This window comes from Neofelis nebulosa, chromosome 4 (assembly GCF_028018385.1).
Source record: "Neofelis nebulosa isolate mNeoNeb1 chromosome 4, mNeoNeb1.pri, whole genome shotgun sequence".
NCBI classification, from domain to species: Eukaryota; Metazoa; Chordata; class Mammalia; order Carnivora; family Felidae; genus Neofelis; species Neofelis nebulosa.
The window spans coordinates 156,642,713-156,660,728 of NC_080785.1; the positions used below are offsets into that span (position 1 = coordinate 156,642,713).

At 59.6% G+C, this 18,016-nt stretch overlaps 1 protein-coding gene across 25 annotated transcripts in view; it reads right to left on the reverse strand.

The window, feature by feature from the left end:
- The window catches only part of MAST3 (microtubule associated serine/threonine kinase 3), a 37,173-nt gene that overhangs the window by 2,994 nt on the left and 16,163 nt on the right, over positions 1-18,016 (reverse strand). For 4 of the 25 annotated variants that reach the window (XM_058727457.1, XM_058727436.1, XM_058727440.1 and 1 more), the window contains 25 exons: positions 17,594-17,682; positions 17,438-17,510; positions 17,240-17,260; positions 16,611-16,725; positions 16,039-16,199; positions 15,778-15,853; positions 15,261-15,470; positions 15,070-15,171; positions 14,662-14,794; positions 13,087-13,148; positions 12,601-12,686; positions 11,572-11,780; positions 10,762-10,900; positions 7,982-8,114; positions 7,575-7,740; positions 7,109-7,210; positions 6,358-6,480; positions 5,376-5,485; positions 3,917-4,053; positions 3,148-3,392; positions 2,204-2,410; positions 1,687-1,913; positions 1,126-1,248; positions 379-515; positions 121-302 (listed from right to left, as the gene is read on the reverse strand). In XM_058727457.1, the coding sequence (XP_058583440.1) occupies positions 121-302; positions 379-515; positions 1,126-1,248; positions 1,687-1,913; positions 2,204-2,410; positions 3,148-3,392; positions 3,917-4,053; positions 5,376-5,485; positions 6,358-6,480; positions 7,109-7,210; positions 7,575-7,740; positions 7,982-8,114; positions 10,762-10,900; positions 11,572-11,780; positions 12,601-12,686; positions 13,087-13,148; positions 14,662-14,794; positions 15,070-15,171; positions 15,261-15,470; positions 15,778-15,853; positions 16,039-16,199; positions 16,611-16,725; positions 17,240-17,260; positions 17,438-17,510; positions 17,594-17,682 (3,368 nt within the window). The remainder of the gene's footprint in view (positions 1-120; positions 303-378; positions 516-1,125; positions 1,249-1,686; positions 1,914-2,203; positions 2,411-3,147; positions 3,393-3,916; positions 4,054-5,375; positions 5,486-6,357; positions 6,481-7,108; positions 7,211-7,574; positions 7,741-7,981; positions 8,115-10,761; positions 10,901-11,571; positions 11,781-12,600; positions 12,687-13,086; positions 13,149-14,661; positions 14,795-15,069; positions 15,172-15,260; positions 15,471-15,777; positions 15,854-16,038; positions 16,200-16,610; positions 16,726-17,239; positions 17,261-17,437; positions 17,511-17,593; positions 17,683-18,016) is intronic. The other 21 variants (XM_058727458.1, XM_058727437.1, XM_058727454.1 and 18 more) reach the window with 12 other exon arrangements.

The following is an 18,016-nucleotide window of genomic DNA, read 5'->3' on the forward strand; positions in this document are numbered from 1 at the left end:
ATGTCATTCCCTCCTGTTAAACCCCACCGGCGGCGTTCTCACCGGGGTCAGGCCCCACAGACCCGAGCAGCCCCAGGGTGGCCTCGGGGCGGAGGGGGGGGGGGGGGAGGGCACACCTACCTGCAGGGGCGTCGGGAGCTGGGCTGCAGCAAGGCGTGGTGGGGCTGGGGGAGAGGCTGTGGGTGGGCGAACCCGGGAGGCTCTCGCTGGACGACAGGGAGTGGTGGAGGCCGGAGGAGAAGCTCCGGCTGGTGTGCAGCACAGAGGACTGTTTTGAGATCTTCTTGAAAAGCGACTTCCGCCTGAGGGGGAGAGACCCGATGCGTCAGGACCCCTGTCCCCAGCAGTCTAGGGAGCCTGCTCCCGGTCCTCGCTCACCGGTCCTGGGTCTCCCGCCGGCGGTTCCGCTTGCTCCTGCGAGCCATGCGGCCCTTGGCCACGTTCTTCCGGGCGGGGCCCACCTTGATGGAGGTGTTCTCCAGGGCTGTGGTCCGCAGGGCGATCTTGTTGCCGCTCTGCAGGAGGGATGGCGAGGGGGTCACCTGTGTGTCTCCCACCTAGCAAGCCCCCCACGCACTTCTTCATCCGTCAGAGCCCCAGATCCTATCTACCCACTTCTCGCCTACGGACCTGCCACTCACTGGGCCAAAGATACATGTCCGTCATCTGCCCGTCCATGCAGTGAGCTGCCCACCTGTCCACCCACCGGTCCTAGGAGCTCTCCAAACAAGGCCCTGCCTCCTGGCCTGGGCCCACCTCCCCACCCCCAGGCCTCAGCCCCCCCGAGGAGGATAAAGATAATACGGACACCCCCAGCCTCGTAAGGCCAGGGTGAGCCAGACGGAGGGCCAAACGTAGGGGCACCCAGGGGGCAAAGGAGGATGGACGTCCTGGGCAGAGGGGAGGGGACATGCAAGGCCTGGAGGTGGGACCGGGTGTGGAAAGGTGTGGTTCCAGAGGGGAGAACCTCAGGATCAAAAGCTGAGGGGTCACAGGAGCAAAGCAGTGGGGGCAGATCTGGGCCCCTGAGGATGGACGGGACGTGGGGATTCTGGGAGCCCCAAGGGTAGGCAGAGTGGGGTGGGGGTCTGGAAGTCCCAAGGGTGGGGAGATGGGGGGCTGAACCTTCAGCAGCAGCTCGACGACGTCCATGTGCACCAGACCCAGGACTGACTCCCCGTTGATGTGGGTGATGAGGTCCCCAGCTCGCAGGCCCGCCTCCTGGGCAGGGCTTCCTTCCTCCACGCTCTGGGGATGGATGGTAGGGTCAGGGGGCTTGGGACCCACAGCTGGAGACCCCAGCCCAGCTGGGTCAGCGGTGGGACCCCAGCAAGCTGCTGCCACTCATGTGGTTTCCTTGACCTTAACGGGCCCTGGGCTGGGGGGAGGCAGGACATCACACCCAGTGTGCATCTGCGGGCGTGGGGCGGGAGCTTCGTGCCCAACTGAGGTCTCTACCTCTCTGTCCATCCCTGTCCGTCTTGCCCAACCCCCTCCCCCTAAGTAAGAGCGGCTGCAAAGACCCAGGTGGCACCAGCTCCCCGCCCTGGGCTCCCAAACCTTTCAGCCAATGAGCTTGCTTTCCCAAGACTAGAAAATGCGGCTCCCAAAGTGAAGTGCCTTGCCAGGGTGAAGCTAGACTCAAACCAAGTCCCGCTGTTCCTGCCCACCCCGAGGCCAGCTCACCCAGACAACGTGGTGCACGGTATAGACATCGCTGTCGCCCATGTAGACGCGGATGGCCCGCAGGCTGAAGCCGTACTTCTTGCCTGAGCTGTGGATGACAATGGGGGGCCGCAGGCTGCCGCACACGGGGGACGGGTCTCGGCTTGGAGAGGAGTCTCTGGACGACGGGTTCGAGGACAGTGAGCGTGGGGACAGAGGGCTCATGAGGGGGCCGCCGCTGCCATCATCTGCAAGGACACGGGTTGGGGGGGGGGTCACTCCCTCGCAGGGACGAGGGTGGGGAGGGCACCTCCCCTTCCCAAGCTGACCATTCTGGCTGCTTTGCTGCTGCTCCAGTGTCCCAGGCACGGTCCCCCGATCAGCCCTTTGCACATGCAGTGCCCTCCGCCAGGAATGCCGGCCCCCCAGCTCTCCCCGTGTCTCGCTCCTTCCCCCTTCCTGTGGCACAGCCCGAGCCCCGCGGTTACAACAGACATGGACGGACAAAGCCAAGACGAGGCTGGGCCACGTGCGTTACCGGCCGTGATGATGAGCGACAGGGCGGACACGGAGGCTGACTTGGGCACACGGCCCCCGCTGGGGGAGGCCCGAGACTTCTCAGGAGCTGGGTCTCTTTGGCCCCCAAGGCGGCGGCCTCGGCCAGCATCCAAGGCCCGTGGTGTTGAGTGCCGTGTACCAATGCTGTTGCTTCGTAGGCGTGCGTGGCTGAGGGCGGCTGGGTCAGCTAGGGGTCAGCAGGGTTGGGGGTCAACCCGGCTGGTCTCACCACTCAGTCCTTCTGCCCTCGGCAGGCAGAGCCCCTTCCTCCCCGGTCAGCGTGGACCCTAGTTTGGCTACCTGGCCTTTCTTAAATTTTTTTTTTTTTTTCAACGTTTTTAATTTTATTTTTGGGACAGAGAGAGACAGAGCATGAACGGGGGAGGGGCAGAGAGAGAGGGAGACACAGAATCGGAAACAGGCTCCAGGCTCCGAGCCGTCAGCCCAGAGCCCGACGCGGGGCTCGAACTCCCGGACCGCGAGATCGTGACCTGGCTGAAGTCGGACGCTTAACCGACTGCGCCACCCAGGCGCCCCTACCTGGCCTTTCTTTAGAGGGTTCTCTCTTCCCATACTTCCTTCCTGCACTGCTCTCCCTGGAAAGCTCCACTCTGCAAGTCCCTTCCTCTAAGCAGCCTTCTCCCACCCGTCAGACCCCCCCGCACCCCTCAGAGCTCTGCGGTCTCACCCCCCTCTCCAGTCCCATCCTGACCCGGTGAAGCTGGGGGTATCACCCCTAGACTGGGAGACAAGCTGAGGCTCGAGGATTCTCTGGGAGCCCTGGCCTCTCCTATCTTAAGGCCTTTGTTAGACAGGCGAATGGTCTCTCTGGGGAGCTCCTACTTATCCTTCAAAACCCATCTCAAATAGTCCCTCTGGGAAGCTTTCTACAACACTATCCCGCCCACCCTGGACCTCACCTACCAGAAAGGCTTGAGGGCTTGGGCATCACTGGGGTGGCTGCTGGGGGTGGATCAGGCTCCCCCAGAATGAAGATGGGCCTCTTGGGGCCCGCAGAGGCTGGGCTGGCTCCCTTATCCTCTGACGAGAAGGCAAACTTGGGCATCGTGTCCAGGCTAATAGTACTCAAGAGAGACGGGCTGGGGCCCCGCTCGGGCTGGGAAGACGACGGACAGGAAGTACCAGAGGACGTCCAGGACCTCAGGCTGCTGCAGGGAAGGGCCAAAGTCACACTTGCCAGGCGCCGTCGCCCCGGGACACCCAGTTACCCCTGGCAGCCAGATTTGAACACTCAGCCCAGAACCAGAGGTAATTCGTAAATACAGGGTGAGTTCCCTCTGCTTGCCCCGTCCTCTGCCCAGAGAATTGGTGTGTTTTAAAACCCAGCTTCCGACACTCATCCTCTAGTAGACATTGATTATTTCTGTTGAGTCTGGTCTTTGAGGAACGGACAGGAGTTTGTTAGCGAAGGGTATGCTGGCAGAGGGAACAGGGCAAGCAGAAGCCTAGCAGTAGGACGGTGCACGGCTGCTTTATGCTTGCTGTGGTAAGGGACGCAAAGCCAGAGGCAGCAATGATAGGGGCCACGCTGGCAGGGGTCTGACAGGCTAGCCAGTGTGTCTGACCCTTTTCTCCTGGGCCACCGGGAAGCTCCTTGCAGTGTTAGATTTTGTGGTTCCACCTCCCAGCCGGCTCGGAAGCTGGATCTGCTCATACTCTCCAGCCCACCTACCGAATATCCATGCTCAGGCGGCGGCCATACTCGGCCTCGCCGCTGCGCTCCCACCCTTCCTCCCGGTCCTCGCTGAAGCTCCGTTCGGCGAAGGTTGGCGTGGGCTGGGCGGCCAGGAACTCGGAGCTGCTGTAGACCTGGAAGAAACAGAAAACATTAGTAACCGTGGGGGGGCCTGGGTGGCCCCGTCGGTTGAGTGTCCGACTCACGATCCCAGGGTTGTGGGATCGAGCCCGGCGTCGGGTTCCACGCTGGGTGTGGAGACTGCTTGGAATTCTCTCTCCCTCTGCCCCTCTCCCCCACTCACACACACACATGTGCTCGCTCTCTCTCTCTCTCTCTCTCAAAAAAAAAAAATAAAAAAGGAAAAAGAGTGAGCTTAGTTGAGTGCTTCCCTGGGAGTCACTTCCTTAAATCCAGACTCACCACATCCCTAAAAACAGCAGAGTAAAGACGCCCACTGTACAGACGGAGAAACTAAGGTTCGGAGGGGCCCGGCTACCAAGGGGGCCACAGCCAGGGTTTCTGCTGCTGATCAGGACGCTCTGCCTGGGGCCCAGGCCCACAAGCAGCAGGGAAGGTTTTCTTCATCAAATTAGAAACGAAGGAAGGAAACTTAAGCTTGTGAGGCTGTAAAACGTGGCACCCAGCACAGCAGCGCTGGTCACAGTCGCCCAAAAGTGGAAACGACCCAAGTGTCCACCAACCGATGGGTACACAAAACGTGGTCCGTCCACACAGCGGAACACTACTCAGCCACAAAAAGGAACGAAGCCCTGCACACACGATGCCGCGGGTGAACTCTGAAAACATCCAACTGAGTGAAAGACACCAGACACAGAAGGCAGACTGCAGGTGGCCCGGGGCCGGGGGAGAGGGGAAGGGGAGTGACTGCCCACGGGATCGGGGGTTTCCCTTTGGGATGATGGGAACGTTCTGGAACCAGAGGTGATGGGTGTCCCGACCTTATGAATGCGCGGAACGCCACTGAATTGTAGTTTAAAATGGCTACGATGGGGCGCCACCCCTCTGACCTCTGCCACTGCAGCTGCCCCTGCCGCCACCTCCCGGGAAGAGGGGGAGGCAGGAGAGGAGCCCACGCTTGTCCGGTGGCTGCTTTCTTGACTGTGTTCGCCATGAAACTGAAATCAGTGCTTGATGTGTTGGCATTCACGTTAATGATGGATGCAATTCTGCGTTATCTTACTGTGACTCCGAAAACCGTAGCGTTGGCGTCGCGGAAAGGTACGTCATTTCCAAGGTCATTTCGTTAAAGGTAAAAACTCTACCCCGCCCCCCCCCCCCATCGATCAATCAATCAATCAATCAAACGGCTCTGATGGTATATTTCATACGTATTTCAACCACCATGACGACAGAAAGCAGCAGAACCCCGCCCCCAACCTCGAACCAACGTTTTGCAACGTCCCCAGTGCCGTAGCTAGGTCCCCGGGCCCACCTTGCTGAACCGGTGGGAACATGACGAGAACTGGGGGATCTCCGTGGATGACTCCTCGTCGTTGGTCTCCTCGTCCTCGGAGCCCAGGTGGCGGTAGCGTTCCGAGCGCGCTGCAGGACGGAAAGGCACGTACAGCCCACCCGATGCCCCGAGGCGGCCGCGAGGGCTGTGGGGTGATCTGGGGAGGGCGTCCCGGGGTGGGGAGACACAGTCAGGGCAAAGGCACTGAGGTGGGGCTGTGTCTGGTGTATTTAGGGGCCACGGGAGGCTTGAGTTGGCAGAGTGAGGACCTGGCCGAAAATCTCCAGCTGGGTCCCTAAAAACCGTGGGACTGTGGGTGGGGATTCTTGCGTCTGACCCTCGGGAGCCTCGCCCTTGAGATGGGTCACCCAGAATTAGGTGATCGTGTGCATCTTAAACATAAAGGATGCTCCTCACTTTACAGAACAGGAAACAGCTGCTCAGAGAGGACCTCTGACACGCCCAAGATCACACAGCAAGTTCCAGAGGAGGTGCTGGAAACCTAGAGCATTTAACCTGTGTGGCTGGAGCCCCAAGTAGGCAGAGGAAGACTTGTCTGAGCCCACCCACAATGTCGGAGGGGCTCCCTCCACAAGGCAAAGCGAAGCGCCCCTCCCTCCCGTGTGACAGATGAGGCACCATCCTTGGTCAGGGCTGGACGCTCAGGAGGCTGAACCTGCTAGGGACGCCAGGCAAGGGTCTGCCACACTCAGTGCCTTGGTTTCCCCTCCCACAACCCTAGAGGATGCCGTGGCCTCCGGACCCTAGAGGCACAGGAAACCCCAGCCAGGGAGGGGGCAGCTGCTCGGATTACTCAGAAAGCTCAGGAAGTCAGAAGCTCCAGGCCCAGGGCGAGGTGCTTGGGTGGAGACCGTGGCAGACAGCCCCTCCCCGCCTCAGGGGCTTGTGGGATAGCAGAGCCCACCCCCTTGACCCCCCCCCCCCCCCCCCCGCCACTCACTGTCAAAGTAGCTGGTGTCATCCTCGGCTTCGAGCTGTGGCACGAACTCAGCTTTGTGTCGCAGAAGCCCTGCCCAGTCCAGTGTTCGGAAGAAGGGGTGCTGTTTTACCTCGTGGGTGCCACCTGCCAACACATGCCTGGCTCAGCCCTGCGTGTCCCTGTCCCCCACTGCCCCCTGGGCTAAATTTGAGCCCCAACTTGGCCAACACAGAGCCATAAAGATGGCGAGGGGAACAGCCGCTGTTTAAGAGCCTGAAGACCAGACAGAATTGGGGCTAGCCGCCAGGCCCTGCTCTTTCCTCTGCTGGATTCTGAGATCCCAAAGCCCTAGGAGGGCTTTCTTTCCAGCCTTTTCTATGCATTTCTACTCCACGGAGCAGAGAGCTGACTGCGTGAAGGGATCCTGTTCCCCAACCTCAGCTGGTCCTCTCCAGTGGCTAAGCTTCCTCATGGACATAACCTGTAGTGTCTGCGTGAGTCTCGAATAGTCCTTTAACCATTAATTAGGTGGCTGGGGAATCTGAACAGTGGGATCCGCTGGGCTGGGCCTTTGAGGACCTTAGGACATACCCCACGGTGACCTTGTAGGCTCTCACTCAGCCTCAGTGGCCCTTGTCTGCATCCGACCCAGATACCCGCTATTCCTTCAAGGTCTTCCGCTAGTTCCCGGTGAACTCCTATGCGTCCTTCAACACCCCAGCCCCAAGTCCCCCTTCTCTATGCAGCCTCTCCCCATCCCACGTCCACATACCAGTGCCCAGACGGTCCAGTGGGCTCTGTCGGAGCAGCCTGGTGATGAGGTCCTGGGCATCTGCTGGAAGGGCCTCATCCCCTTCGGGCCACATGATCTCATCTAAAATGAGGAGAGGGAAAAATAAATCAAGTCAAATTAAAAAAATAATAATAAACGTAAAATAAAATAAAAAAGAGAGAGTGAGAGGGTGAGGACAGCCCTTCATAGCACCTCCAACCACCTCCCCTCACTCACTTCCTGCTTCTTTTCCTGGGCACTTTTTTTTGTATCTGAGGTTCCCTAATTTGCGTATTTCTCTCCCTTGCTGTCTCGCCCTTGGCCATGTCCCCAGTGTCCAGCTGGGGCCAGGCACACCACACGTGCCCAATCCACACACACAGCCGCTCCCTTTGGTAGGGAAACTGCTGTCCAGAGCCCCAGGGCGGCCAAGACTCGAACCGGGGCCACGGTGGGGGAAACGCACCACTGACCACCTGGCCGAAGAGTTCCTCGGGGGTGTCTCCGAAGAAGGGCACACAGCCCACCAGGAATTCATAGAGGACGACACCCATGGCCCACCAGTCCACCGGCTTCCCGTAGCCCTGGCGGAAGATCACCTCGGGCGCGATGTACTCAGGGGTCCCACACACCTGGGTCAGGCAGAATGGGGAACAGGAGGATGGCCTCCAACTCCAGAGAGACCACGAGGGGGACGGAGAGGCCAAGGCCAGGCTGGGAACGGGGGGTGGAGAGAATTACGGGGCGGGGGGCGGGGGGGGGGGTGCGGTTTATTTTCTCCTTCGTGCTGCGAAGTCTCCCCGCGTCCTGAGGGTCAGGATCCAGATAGAGGGGGGCGGCCCCGCACCCAGGGCCACCTGCCCGCCTGCACACCTGCTTGTCCACGAACTCCCGGGTGTCCTTCTCGATGTGGCCCTCATAGAGGTTGGTGGCCATGCTCATGAGCCCAATCTTGGACAGGCCGAAGTCGGTCAGCTTGATGTGGCCAAGTGAGGTGATGAGCAGGCTGTGGGTGGGCGGGTGGTGCACTCAGGGCTGGGGGGCCCGAGGTGCCTGGCTTCTCATGCCACCCCGGAACCTGGTGCCACCCCAGGTGGGCTGAGGTCCAGCCAGGGCGGCTTAACTCCCCCGAGGGGGCCGGAAAGCACTTCCCGAGCGCGGGCACATCATCACGAGGACCGACAGGTCTTGGGCAATACTGCCAATCTGGCAAACGTCTCGGTGCACCCACCGGATGCATCTGGTGTCGTTACTGAGCACCTACTGTATACTCCGCTGTTGGAATTTACATCTCCCGAGAATCATGCCATCTCCCCGCTGTGCATGAAAACGCCTGAAACCCACAGTATATTTTTGCACACGTGGCCATTTTTTGTTTTCGCTAAATGCTTTCTTTGCAAGCCCTCGTTATTTACGTTTCCTGTCGAAAAACGAACATGCCTTGAGCAGCTGCTGTATACAGAAATATTTCTGTGCACCTCCTCAGGGCACCCGGTTTTAAAACCTTGTACACCTCCCATGCACCCTGCTGATCTAGTTTTCCCGTCGGCTCAAGGATATAAACGCCTTGCCAGATGACACGCACCACCGAAAGTCGCGGTTTCGCGCACCTCCTGGTACCTCGGCTGCTTAATTTCTGGAGAGCTGCGTACAGCCAAGTTGTTTGATAAACCGTTTACTTGGCACAGAACTGCATCCACGGACTCTCTAAAGGAACGATTCTGTGCACCCACTGTCTTTAAAAAGTTCTGGGGGTGCCGTGGTGGCTCCGTGGGTTAAGCGTCTGACTTGAGCTCAGGTCATGATCTCATGGTTTGTGGGTTCAAGCCCCACGTCAGGCTCTGTGCTGACGGCTTGGAGCCTGGAGCCTGCTTCGGATTCTGTGTTTCCTCTCTCTCTGCCCCTCCCCTGCTCGCGCACTCTCTCTCTCTCTCAAAAATAGGTAAATGTTAAAAAACAAAAACAAAAAAAAACCTTTCCTTCTTACAAATGAAATGATAATGAAATGATACGATGCCTGGGATATGCTTCAAATTGCCCGGCATGGGGGGTGGGGGGACCCAGGGATGGGGAGGAAGCAGGATTGGCCAAGCGTTGGAAGCTGTGGAAACGGGATGGATGTGGGGAGTGGACGGAGGGGAGGGGGGCACTGGACCCTTCCTTCTGTTCTGGTCTGAGTTATGTACCTCCAAAGTCACATGTTGACATCCGGACCTCTAGTGACTACGAACGTGACCTTATTTGGAGACGGGATCGTTGTGTGATTAGTTAAGAGGAGGACGTCCCTGAGTACAGTGACCCCTCATCCAGTATGACTGGTGTCCTTATAGGAACGGCATTTGGACCCAGACATGCAGAGGGAGGACGCCATGTGAAGAGCAGGGAAATGTCACCACAAGCCAAGAAATCACCACAAGCTGGGGGAGGGTCCTGGAAGAGATCCTTCCCTGGGGACTGCAGAGGGAGCCCTGCTGCTACCTCGATCTTGGACTTCTGGCCTCCAGGACTGTGAGAATAAACTTCTATTGTTTAAGCCGCCCAGTTCTGTGCTATTTTGCTCTGACAGCTCCAGTGAATGAATGCGCCTTCTCTTGACTTTGGGATGTATTTGGAATTTTCCAAAGTGAAAGGAAAAAATATTTCTCTCGCGTGTCTATCGTATACGCCTGTCTCCCTGAACCCTCTGGGGCTGGGCACCGGCCTGTGCCATTTTGCAGATGGGGGTCCCGAGCCTGGGAGGGGCAGGTGCTGCCTTGGGGTCACTCAGGAGACCCCACCCCACTCTAGGATGATCCACGGACCTGATGGCACAGAGCATATTGACAAGTGTTGCGCACAGAGGCCCAGGTACGTGGCAGGTGCCAAATGCACACTTTATTTTCTAAGCCGCTGGCAAACTACAAGACGCCTGAAAACGTGCAGACTCTTAATGCTGATGTTCACACCCCCGTGCAGCAAGAACCTAAGACACTCGAGCTCCTTGCCTGGTATCCAGAGGGCACTTGATATCAAGAGCAGCCCCTTGCTCTATAAACAGCAGGTGCTCAATTAATGCAGGGGAGAGTGCCTTGCAAATTATGTAGGGGTTACAAAGCATGATGGATTATTCACACACGCGTCTCACGGTCGCCCACGGAGGACCTGGCATGCAGTAGGTGCTTATTAGGTGCTAGAGCAAAATAAACTTCCCAAGGCTCTCAATGAACATCTCTTCCTGTCTTCCCTGCATAAACACACAACAGGTGCTCAAGACATGCACAGTCCCTTTCTTCACACAGAAGGTCTTGCCAAGGGCACGTCCCTGTTCCCTATATACAGCCGGTGCCTCCTAAATGCACGTTCTCTCCTCTTGTGCCGCGGTAACTCTGTGAGTGCACAGTCCCTTCCCCTGTGCGTTGTGTGCACCCTAAACCGCACGTTCTCTCTTTGCCTGACCGCATCTCCATAAACACAACTCTCCTCCCCTCGCATACAGCAGGTGCCTCTTAAGGACCTGTCCTCCTCTGTATACACCAGGTGCCCAAAGTTGCCACTGCTCCCTGTCTTCCTGCTGCCAGGGGCCCATGGGCCAGCAGGACCTGGAGAGGCGGGGAGCTCTGAGCAGCCCCAGACCCCAATCAGAGGCCCCGCTCCCAAAGCCCCAGGCTGCTCACTTGTCAGGCTTGAGGTCCCGGTGCACGATGCCGTAGTTGTGCAAATACTCCAGGGCCAGGACCGTCTCGGCGAAGTACATGCGGGCCATGTCCACGGGCAGTGGGCCCATGTTCTTCAGAAGTGTGGCACAGTCACCACCTGTTGGGGGACAGATGCACTCAGAGGCCCTGGGCTCTAGAGCCTTGCTCCAGGCTTACGAGACACCCCCCCCCCCCACCCTCCTGCAAAGCATCCCTGGTCTACACCAAACCAAGGTGGGGAACCAAGAAGGGCAGGAGGGAGGGCAGATCCAGATTCCTGATTCTCCCTTGGCAGGGCAGCAGCCCTGCGAGGACACGGTTCCTTACCCCGTACACAGCCGGTGCCTCCTAAGTGCTCGTTCCCCCTCCTTGCCTAGAAGGACCTTGAACAGTGCACACCCCTGCACCACCTGAAGGCCCTGCTCATTCTTTAACTGCAAACCTGATCCAACAACTCTTCTCCCTGGCCCCCAATCATCCTGGCCCTTCCGACCCACACCTCCCGCCCTCCCTCCCTCCTTGCTCTTACTTCTGGCCCTCAGGCCTCTGCTCACTGGTACCCCCCCCCCCCTAGGATGTCTGGGTCCCACCCTCACACACCTCTTTGGGCTCCCTCAGCCCCAACTGCCCAGGTTGGACCCCCCCCACCACAGACTGAGGAGCTCCCAAGGCAGGCTGGGACCCCAGGGAGGCCGGAGCACACCCTAGCTTGGTCAAAGGAGGGACTTTCTTCTGGGTAGGTGGTGAGCTCCCCGGCACTGGAGGCATGCAAGCCCTAGTGGACCGCACCTTCCACATACTCCATGACCATACACAAGTGGCGGCGGGTCTCGAAGGAGCAGAACATGCTGACCACAAATGGGTTCTCGGCAAAGGTGAGGATGTCACGCTCCACAAAGACCTGCTGGATCTGGTTCCGCAGAATCAGGTTCTGCTTGTTGATCTTCTTGATGGCAAAGCGCTGCCGTGTGTCTCGGTGCCGCACCAGGTAGACAGCCCTGGGGGAGCCGGGTTCGCTGAGGCTTGAGACCGAGGCCCCGGGCGGGCAACGGGACCCGACCTGGGCCCAGAACCCAACCTGCCAGGCCTCTGCCCGCGCCGCGCCCTACAGCCGGGACACCCTTTCTCCTTACCTGGCCCCTCTCCAAAAGCAGCCACCCTATGGGTTTAAGCTGCCTTTCTTGGTGTCACATCGATATGACAGAGATGGCCCTTGGCTTATTTCTTCACGGCGGACTGAGACCCCTGCAGTCAAAAGCCCCCTGGCACCAAACTCAAATTGCTTTAAATAGGGCCCAAAGGAGCAGATTTTTAACCGTCGAGAGCTTGCCAGCTTTGCATCCGTAGTGAAACGACACCAAATTTACTAGCCATCCGGAAGACGAACCCTGGGGCTAAAAAGACCCCAAGCCACTGCTCCCTCTTGGGAGCTCCCTGACCCAGACTCCTGGCAGTGCTGCTGAGCCAAATCACCCGGACGCACAAGCCCCTTCTGGATAGTCTTATCCTGTGAAGGACTCCCCCTCCCACCCCAGCCCCACGCGGACCTGTCAAAGTGGCACTAAAATGACGCTCACTGCTCACTACCGCCACCACGGGGCCATCTTTTTCCTTGTATACCTAGAACTCCCTACACCTGGGGCAGGTAAATGGCCTAGACCGTGGCGGAGCCTGTCTGAGACCCTGGCCTGGCTGTACTGTGTCTCTACTGCCCTCTTCAGGCCTCAGCTTCCCGGACTGCACATTCAGGGGCCGCTGGACCTCAGGCATCCCTGTGGGCGGCTGAGAAATCAGTCCATGGGGGACCCAAGGACTTACCCGTAGGCCCCGTTGCTAATGAGTTTGATGGTCTCGAAGTCATTCTCACACGGCTTCCTCCGTGATGGGCCGACCAGGGCACGGCTCTAGGGGGCAAAGAAGGGTCAGGGTCCTGCCCCACCTCAGAGCAGGCCGGGCTCTTCCTGCCTTCAAGTCCCAGCCACTGGTCCCGACATCTGATGCTACCTTCTCCTTCCAGACTTCTCAAACTCAGCTTCTGAGTTTCTGAGCTTTGGCTGGAGCCACGTCCTCCTTCCAGAAAACTCCTAGACATCTTCCAAAACGCCCCTTTCCAGTATCCCCTCCAGCCTTGCCCTGTCCAACCGCCAGGGCAGGGCACTCGCCTCTACCTTCTCCCTCAAGTCACAGGCATTTACTAAGCACCTACTACGTGCAACACATCAGCACACCCAGCCCCTCCCACGGCTGCCTGATCTACCTTGAAAAGAACCCGACAGGTGGGGGCGTCAAAGCTCTGTGACTTACCTCCGGGGACTCAGGTGCTGGGGGCTGTCCTCCCTCTTCAAGGTGACTCAGAGGCACCATTTCTGTGAGACAAGGGAGGAGCCTCAAATGATGCCTCCGTGCCTGTGCCTCGATCGCCCAGAGATTTCCCAAGGCCTCCAGGGCTCATCCGGGGGACGTAGTGCCTCCCTGACCGGCTCCCATGACACCATCATTGCATGCATCATCAAGCCCCTACTACATCCAGGTCTTGGCCAAACCCAGGCCAGAGTAAGCAACGACTGAGGAACTTTCCAGAAGGACCGGTGGGAAGCCCAGCCTCTGAATGGCACAGCCATCATCCTGGCTCCGAGCTTTGGGCCTGTTAACGCAGGCTGTGACATGGGCCCTCTGGGTCTGGGCTCCTAACATCCTCCTCAGCTGAGGGTGTGGCCCAGAGGGAGCCCCCCACCCACGCCGTTTTCTGGCCCTAGGGCTTTGGCAGAGGGGCGGCCCCGAGTGAGCGGCTGGTGCACATGAGCCGTGATGATGGCACTGAATCGTGACAGTGTCTCACGGTCACGGAGCAAGGCTGGGATGGGACAATGGGGTCTCACGGGTGAGGGAGGTCTGGGTTTGAATACAGCCTCTTTTACTCAGTAGGTTCCCCGCCGGGGACACTGGATAGATGACCTGCCCCACAGTCTCAGCTGCCAACTGCCCGGCCACTTTCTGCTTCCTCTGACCCCGGGGCCGCCCACGGCACCACCTGCCTTCATTGGACAGCCAGGCACAGCCGGGGCCACACAGCCAGTCGACAAGCGGTCTGGCCTGGGGCCCGCCGAGGTCTGAATCCCTGCTCGACCTCATCTGCCTGGAGCCTCAGCCTTAAACGGGGACATCGGCAGCCCAGTCCCAGGGATAACAGAGCAGTGATGCTGGGCAGACACCAGCCACTGTGGCAAAGCCCTGCTGACCCCACCACCTTCTCCCATATTTGCTTCTTCCTCAGCTCCAGTCGCTTCCCCCCTCGCTGTTCTTCCCGCTCACCTCAGGGCCTTTGCTTTCACCCTCCCCCGCCGCCTGGTCCACCCCCTCTCTTCCCCAGGTCTGTACCTGGTCACCTCTCCATCCGCCAGGACTCGCTTACACATCGACCTTTCCCCAGAGCCTCCCATGGCCGCACCTGGACCAGGTCAGGTCCAAGTTCGACGCTCCCCGGGTCCCACGTCTCAGTTCTCCTGACTCTGCTGTCTGGGGGGAGTTCTTGACGAGCTTGGTCAAGCCCACGGGTTGGTTGTCCTGTCCGACTCTAAGTCCGTCTCCTGGGCCACGGTCAGATGATGAAATCAGGAAAGTACTTTGGGGACTCGTGGGAGGAGTGGTGGCTCCTCTCGGAGCCACCCCTTGGCAGGTCAGAGGTCCCACTTACAGCTGGCTGACCCAGGAACCCCAGGCACTTTCCCACAGTGGGCCCCACAGGTGGCTGAGGGCAGAGCCACAGAGAGACGAAGGAACATCACGGCAGCTGTGGAGTCGACGGCTCCGGGTTTGAGTCACAGCTCTGCCCGGGCCTCTCCTGGGTTTTCTCTTTCCACCCTACTCCCGTCAGCTTACCCTCGAGGGGGTCCTTAGCCAGGCCCAGCTGCCCAATGATGTACTGAGGCAGGTCCGTCTTGATGCCCTGGCCCTCTCGGGCCTGGCCCTCGGCAGCCTCCAGCAGGTGATAAAACTCCTCAGGGTCAAACTCCTGGGGGTGGCAGAGGGGCTGGTAAGCCGGGGCTTGCGGCCACCTCCAGGCCTCGGCCCGTGCCGTCCCCTCCGTCTGAAGCAGCTTTAACTCTCCCCTCCAGATCTCAGCTCCTGGCACTTCCCCGGGGAAAAGAGCCCAGCCCAGCCGGGAGGCACCCCGTGCCCCTCTCCAAACTCCACCCGATGGGCCTGTCTCTTGTATCTCAGCAGGACGGTTCTAGCGGCCTAGTCTCAACCGCTGGGCCCCACACCTGGCTGGGTGCAGAGACTCACCAGGCACTCAAGGAGCCTCGCCGGCCTCGAGATGATGATGAGCAGCTTCCGGACAAGCTGGACAATGAAGCCGACCTCCTCACTGTCCGAGCGCTCGTGGGCCTAGGGAGAGGCGGGCGATGGCGTCGCCTGCAGGCCCCTGGCCCTGCCCTCCCCGGGGACCCCCACACCCCCCCCCCCCCAAAACACACATCTTGTAGCAGCCTCTCCAGCTTCTCCTGCATCTCCATGAAGTAGCGGGAGGTGACGAGGGCCTCTCCAGACTTGGCCAGGCAGTCGCGGGCCAGCTCAACGATCTGGTGGTGGATGAAGCCCAGGACGCCATCGGCCAGGGCCAGCCGGGCGCCGGGTGCAAAAGCAGCAAGGAATTCTTCCAGGCGGCCTTCCATCTGTGCCGTGGCCTGGGCAGGGCGGATGGGACAACCTGGTCACTGGACGGGGCTGGGGGGGGGGGGGGGCAATACACACAGGTGGGGGCAAGACAGGCAGTTGTGGGGGAGAATGTGATGATGGGGACGACGGGGCCAGAGAACTGGGGGGGGGAAGAAGCAATATGCCTGGGTTGGAGGGGGGCGCTTTGAGACAGAGAGATAGGGACAGACAGAAATGGAGAGATGCGGGGGGATACAGCCAAGAAGACAGGGTGCCAAGGAGGGACAACAACATGGAGGGGAGTTAGGGCCGGTGCAGCCACCGGGCGCTGCCCACCTTGGGGAACCTCTCCCGGTACACATGATTCATCATGACGATTTCATTGTCGAAGTTCCCTGTTGTGCGTCCCGGGCTGAAGGGGAAGGGGCAGGCGGGGGACAGTCAGCTTGTGACGTGGGACCAGAAATCCAGTCCAGGGGAGGGTCGAGGATCAGAGGCCAGGCTTGGACAGGGTCAGGGCCAGAGGTGGAGGAGGGGCCACAACGTGGGCCCCAAAGGCAGCCCGGGGAGGGGCTGAGGTTAGAGGTCAAGGCCCACCTGAGGCTGCGGGAACGGGGACGAAGGTGGGGTGAGCGGTGGCCGCCCTCCTCGTCAGCCACGCTCTCTGAGCTGCGGAAATGCTTGGACAGGAAGCATAGTTCATCCGGTGTCGGTTGGAAAGGAAGCTGGTGGAGACGCTCCCGGGAGGATGAGCTCGACTGGCAGGAGGGGGTATCAGGGCCACGAGTTCACAGTCAGCGCCAAAGCCAGAACCCCAGCATTACCCCTCAAGGCCTAGGCTGCCTGCTGGTCATTAGATGCTAACAGTCTCCTGCCTGACTTCTACGCATCCTTCAAAACCCCAGCTCTGATGCCCCCCTCCTCCAGCAAGCCTCGCCGCCTGCTCCCTAAGCAACCCTAAGACTCCCTCTGGCCAGGCCCTAACCCCACAGGATGGGGATGTCTGTGTCCTCCAGAACGGGGACTCCTTGGGACCGAGGCTGGGTCTTTTCAGGGACCCATACGTTGCCCGGAATGGGGCACAGAGGGGGCAGCCAGGATGTTTGCTGACTGGACAACTATCCGACACCTTGATAAAAACCAAAGACGTGTCCCGCCCCACCTCGCACCCGCCTGTCTGCTGGCCAAGGTGGGACTGTGGGTACCGAGACGGTGGAGCTGGGTGTGTTGGTTCCATAGCCAGAAGATGGGAGAGATGCAAGGGACCATCTTCTGCCGTCAGCCCTAGAGGGGAGAACCAGAAGAGTTGGAAAGAAGGCATGGCCCCCGTGGTTTGTGGGGACCAAGGACGGAGACCGTGGCTGGCAGGTGCTGGCCCTGTTGGAGGAAGGATCTTCCGAAAAGGCGGAGAACAGAGGTTCAAGGTGAACAAATCCACTGTGTGTTTTCTCCTTGTCCTTCCGACACCTCCTCCAGGAAGCCCTCCCTGACCCAGCTGCCAGTGCCTCCCACATCGAAGCTCTGACCTCTGTGAGTTGCAGTTGCTGGGATACATGCCAGTCACCCCCTTGAGACTGAGGACTCCCCAAGGGTCGAAGTCCAGCCTCCCCTTCCTCGGCCCCCGGCACGGGGTACGGCATGTAACGGGTGCTCGATAAATGTTAATGAGTGAACGAGTAACATTTAAATGCTTGGTCCAACGTCAACCCTGACTAAGTAAATTAATGATTTTTAGTGAATTAGTGATTTTAGCCTGGATGGTGTGCCCTCCTCCTCCCCAAGGGCTCCCTGAAATTACCTGTCCATGCGCGGGACGTGGCTGCAGAAGGCCGCGCGTTTGCCGGGGGCAGAAGCCAGGGGGAGAGACCGTCACAGGGCAGGGGACGGGGAGGGGAAAAGGCGAATGAAGAGGCAGGGCCAACCACCAAAAGCATGCCGCTGCCTGTCCCCTCACCAGTTGTGCTGAGGTCATCCCTCAAAGCCAGTGACCACTCACCTTCGGGCAAAGGGGAAGTTCACGGCCGACGCAGCGGAGAAGTTCCGAGGACTATCCAGGGGGCTGTTGCCTGCTGAGGAAGAAGCAGGCAGAGGAAACTGAGGCAGAGGGGGCAGAGACGGGACACCGCCCCTGCAGGCTTGCTCCCACACTCACCTGTTGGAACTGAGAGCGGAGACAGGGGCCGGGAGAGGGTTGGGGAGGGCGTTCCTACCACCAGGCTTTTGCGGTTCCCACTGCGGCAGCTGTCAGGGAGGTGGGGACAAGGTCAGGCGCCGGCCCAGGCCTCAGGGCTCAGAGGACCACGTGCCCAAGCCAGACCGCACATATGGCCAGCTCTGGGGCAGGACGGGAAGCTAGGTGTGACCACTGCCACTCTGCCCCCGGTTGGACTCCTGCATGGCCCTTAGCTCGGCCTTTGAGGTCTGGGGTAGTCATTTTTGACAAATGTTACCTACTCTTAAAACTCTTATTATTATCAGTGGTGGCATGAAACACTTCCAGACTCCTGGGGGACACTGCACATGGCCAGGAGCCCCCCGTGAGCCTTCTCACGCTTCTGTGTTCACCACCCCACCC